This window comes from Colobus angolensis, unplaced genomic scaffold, assembly GCF_000951035.1.
Source record: "Colobus angolensis palliatus isolate OR3802 unplaced genomic scaffold, Cang.pa_1.0 Scaffold516, whole genome shotgun sequence".
Taxonomy (NCBI): domain Eukaryota; kingdom Metazoa; phylum Chordata; class Mammalia; order Primates; family Cercopithecidae; genus Colobus; species Colobus angolensis.
The window spans coordinates 535440-539597 of NW_012118666.1; the positions used below are offsets into that span (position 1 = coordinate 535440).

Below are 4158 nucleotides of genomic sequence, written 5' to 3' on the forward strand. Positions count from 1 at the left end.
ATGTGCCACCACATCCAGCTAATTTTTGTATTTTTAGTAGAGACGGGGTTTCACCATGTTGGCCAGGCTGGTCTCGAACTCCTCCTGGCATAGGTGATCCGCGAGCCTTGACCTCCCAAAGTCCTGGGATTACAGGAATGAGCCACCGTCCCCGGCCTTTTTCTTTCTTAACAAACCAAATTCATTCCAGCCTCAGGGCCTTTGCATCACCCATTCCCTCCACATGGAACACCTCTTCCCCACCCTACCTCATCCCCTGAATTTTCTCTTGTCTGGCTTCTCATTGCTGGAGAGGATTTGCCATCCTGGAGGCAGAGCCTGGGCCTTCACAAGGCTGCACTGGGCAGGCCCTTCCCATGGGCTTCTGCCCACGGGCCTCACGCTGCAGCTTCCTCGCCCTTTCACGCTGTCCATTTGGCTCTGCTAGGGACCCGGTCCTGCCAACTGCCCATGACTTTGGCTCAAACCTTCCTTGACCCCCTTCCCTAGGACCCAGATTGTCCAGTCTGGCCCCGGCTGTGTTTGTCTCTCCAAACTTTGTGCCAATCAGATGAGATGGGCAGTGACCTATCCTGCTGGCTGGAGTGTCATCAAAGCTAGGCTTTGTGCACAAAGATGCTCATCACAGCATCATTTATCAAAGTGATAAGTAAGAAACAATCGTCTTTTTTTTTTTTTTAAACGGAGTTTCGCTCTTGTAGCCCAGGCTGGAGTGCAGTGGTGTGATCTCGGCTCACTGTACCTTCCTCCTCTTGGGTTCAAGCAATTTTCCTGCCTCAGCCTCCAGAGTAGCTGGGACTACAGGTGCCCACTACCACGCTCGGCTAATTTTTGTATTTTTAGTAGAGACGGGGTTTCACCATGTTGGCCAGGCTGGTCTTGAACTCCTGACCTGAAGTGATCCACCCACCTCAGCCTCCCTAAGTGCTGAGATTACAGGCATGAGCCTCCATGCCCAGCTCAATCACAATTTTTTAAACTGCAGAGAATGGGTAAGAAATTGCTGCTAGTTCCTTCCATCATACTCATCTTGGTTTAAACCCTCCCGTAGCTCTCATTATTAGGATGAAAATGAAACTCCCCGCACACCTCCAAGTCACCCAGGTCCACCTGCATTGCAGCAGACTGCCCCAGCCACAGCCACGCTCTCTCCCTCTTCTGTACTCACGATGCTCCTTTCTGCCTCTGAGCCTTTGCATGTGCTGTTCCCTCTACTTGGAATACCCTTCCCTTTTTTTTAAATTTTTGAGGCGGAATTTCGCTCTGTTGCCCAGGCTGGAGTACAATGGTGTGATCTCAGCTCAATGCAACCTCTGCCTCCCGGAGTCAAGTGATTCTCCTGTCTCAGCCTCCTGAGTAGCTGGGATTACAGGCACCTGCCACCATGCCTGGCTAATTTTTGTATTTTTAGTAGAGATGGGGTTTCACCAAGTTGGCCAGGCTGTTCTCAAACTCCTGACCTCCAGTGATCCGCCCACCTTGGCCTCCCAAAGTGCTGGGATGACAGGCGTGAGCCACCGCACCCGGCCCTTTTCCTCTTCAGCTAGTGAATCAGCTATTCACCCTCCAGACCTCAGCTCCCCTCCCTGGGGAAGCCTCTGCCAACCTCAGACCCCATTACGGGAGCTCACGACACTCAGCATCTCCCTCAGATTGGTCACAGAGTGGCCTGTGCTCCTGGGGCTCTTCCAGAAGAACGCTCATCCCATGTAGCCAGTCCCCTCATCCCCGATCCTTGGCGCCACATACCTTCCTTGGAGCCAGTGGTCGCCGCCGCCGAGGATGAAGCTGACCCAGTAGATGTCCGGCCCATGGGGCTGGAGTGCTTCCCCCCACGGCCGGGGGGCTTCAGGCCGCTGGGCTTCTGCATGGCGGTGCCACTGGGCAGGTGGTCAAGGGTGAGTGCTGGTCACGTCCTCTCTGCCATCTTCATTCACCTGCGGGCAGAGACAGGAGCGATCACATTATCACTTCCCAATGGCCCCCAGACCCGCAAGGGCCAGTGAGCACCACACATCCCTCCTGAGGTGGGCTGGACGAGTCAACACCCGATTTAACCTATCAGCTCACTGCTCCCGTTGCCGCACAGGCCATATTCCCGCTCTTGGAATCACCATCCCAGCACGCGCCCCCTCTACTGCAGGGGCAGGACAAACACACAGAGAGGCTTATGCCTTCCCCTCTTATGTCCTGGTGTGGGGTTACCTGCCTCAACTCTACACCAGGCCGCCATCTAGCCATCTAGCCTCTGCCTACCTTTCCACCATGAAGGCTTTGTGTCTTTATTTATTTTTGGTTGCAGAAGTTTATTACAAGTGAAAGATATTTCATCCTCTATCCCACGAGCATGCATCAAGCTGTTTGCAACAAAGACCACTTTTAGACCGGGTACAGTGGCCTGTCAATCCAGCACTCTGGGAGGCTGAGGCTGGTGGATCGCTCGAGCCCAGGAGCTCGAGGCTGCGGTGAGCTCCAGTGCACTCCAGCCTGGGCGATAGAGTGAAACCTTTTCAAAGTGTGAGCTGCATGCTGACTATGGTCATTAAAAGCCCTAAAAGGGGCCAGGCGCAGTGGCTCACGCCTGTAATCCCTGCACTTTAGGAGGCTGAGGTGAGTGGATCACTTGAGGTCAGGAGCTCAAGACCAGCCAGGCCAACATGGTGAAACCCCGTGTGTACTGAAAATACAAAAATTAGCCAGGCTGGGTAGCACACGCCTACAGTCTCAGGTACTTGGGAGGCTGAAGCATGAGAATCACTTGAACCCAGGGGGCGGCAGTTGCAGTGAGCCAGGGTTGCGCCACTGCACTCCAGCCTGGACAACAGAACGAGACTCTTGTCTCAAAAGAAAAAAAAAAAAAAGCCCTAAAAGGGCTGAGAGCAGTGGCTCACACCTGTAATCCTAACACTTTGGGAGGCCAAGGTAGGAGGATTGCTTGAGGCCAGGAGTTTGAAACCAGCCTTGGTAGTATAGCAAGACTTTATCTCTAGAGAAAAATAAAAAATAAAAAATTAGCCAGGCATGGTGGCGCATGCCTGTAGTCCCAGCTACTTGTGAGGCAGAGACGGGAAGATTGCTTGAGCCTAGGAGGCAGAGGCTGCAATGAGCCATGATGGCACCACTGCACTCCAGCCTGGGCAACAGAGCGAGACTCTGTCTCAAAAAAAAAAAAAAAATGCTCTGGGCCCAGTCCTGTGTGTGTCCTGGAGGGGCAGCTGAGGATAGCATATAGGAGGTGGGCCTTGCCTCACATAGCCCACCTCCCTGTCTGAGGGTGGGTGATACTCCCACACACACTTGTCCTCAATCTCCAGGGTCTCCAGCATGAGGCAAGTCCACAGGTACGTTAGGGGACAGTTGTGACCAACCTAATGGGAACAGGCAGCTCCTCCTCCATCCACATGTCCGGGGCATGAGCCAAGTGTGTGGGGCTGGGACTGGATTCGGTCCCCCAGGCACCCCACCCCTGGGGAGGCAGCAGGAGCTCAGTCTGACATGAGTCTCAGCTCTCACCCTGTAACCCTGGGCAATGCAGCTGAGACTCCAAGCCTCAGTGGGCTCATCTTTATTTTTATTTTATTTTATTTGAGACAGAGTCTTCCTTTGTTGCCCAGGCTGGAGTGCAATGGCATGATCTCGGCTCACTTCAATCTCCGCCTTCCAGGTTCAAGCCATTCTCCTGCCTCAGCCTCCCAGGTAGCTGGGATTACAGACGTGCGCCATCACACCTGGCTAAGTTTTGTTATTTTTAGTAGAGATGAGGTTTCACCATGTTGGCCAGGCTGGTCTCGAACTCCTGACCTCAAGTGATCTGCCCTCCTCAGCCTCCCAAAGTGCTGGGATTACAGGCATGAGCCACCATACCCAGCCAATGGTCTCATCTTTAAAATGAAGATAGTAGCACACGGTTGGCCCCTGTATTCATCAGTCCCACCAGTCCTCACCTAGGACCCAGGTCACTGCAGCCCAGCACCCCACATTTTTTTTTTGAGGAGTCTCACTCTGTTGCCCAGGCTAAAGTACAATGGCGTGATGTAAGCTCACTGCAACTTCCACCTCCCTGGTTCAAGCAGTTCTGCTGCCTCAGCCTCCCTAGTAGCTGGGATTATAGGTGTGCGCCACCGTGCCCAGCTAATTTTTGTATTTTTAGTAGAGACG

At 53.4% G+C, this 4158-nt stretch overlaps 1 protein-coding gene across 1 annotated transcript in view; it reads right to left on the reverse strand.

Moving 5' to 3' along the window:
• Positions 1-1903, reverse strand: part of CLIP2 (CAP-GLY domain containing linker protein 2) — an 82469-nt gene extending 80566 nt beyond the window's left edge. Inside the window, exon 1 of the mRNA XM_011960589.1 lies at positions 1750-1903. Within this exon, the coding sequence (XP_011815979.1) occupies positions 1750-1870 (121 nt within the window). The 5' untranslated portion in view covers positions 1871-1903. The remainder of the gene's footprint in view (positions 1-1749) is intronic.
• Between the last annotated feature and the right edge of the window lie 2255 nt (positions 1904-4158).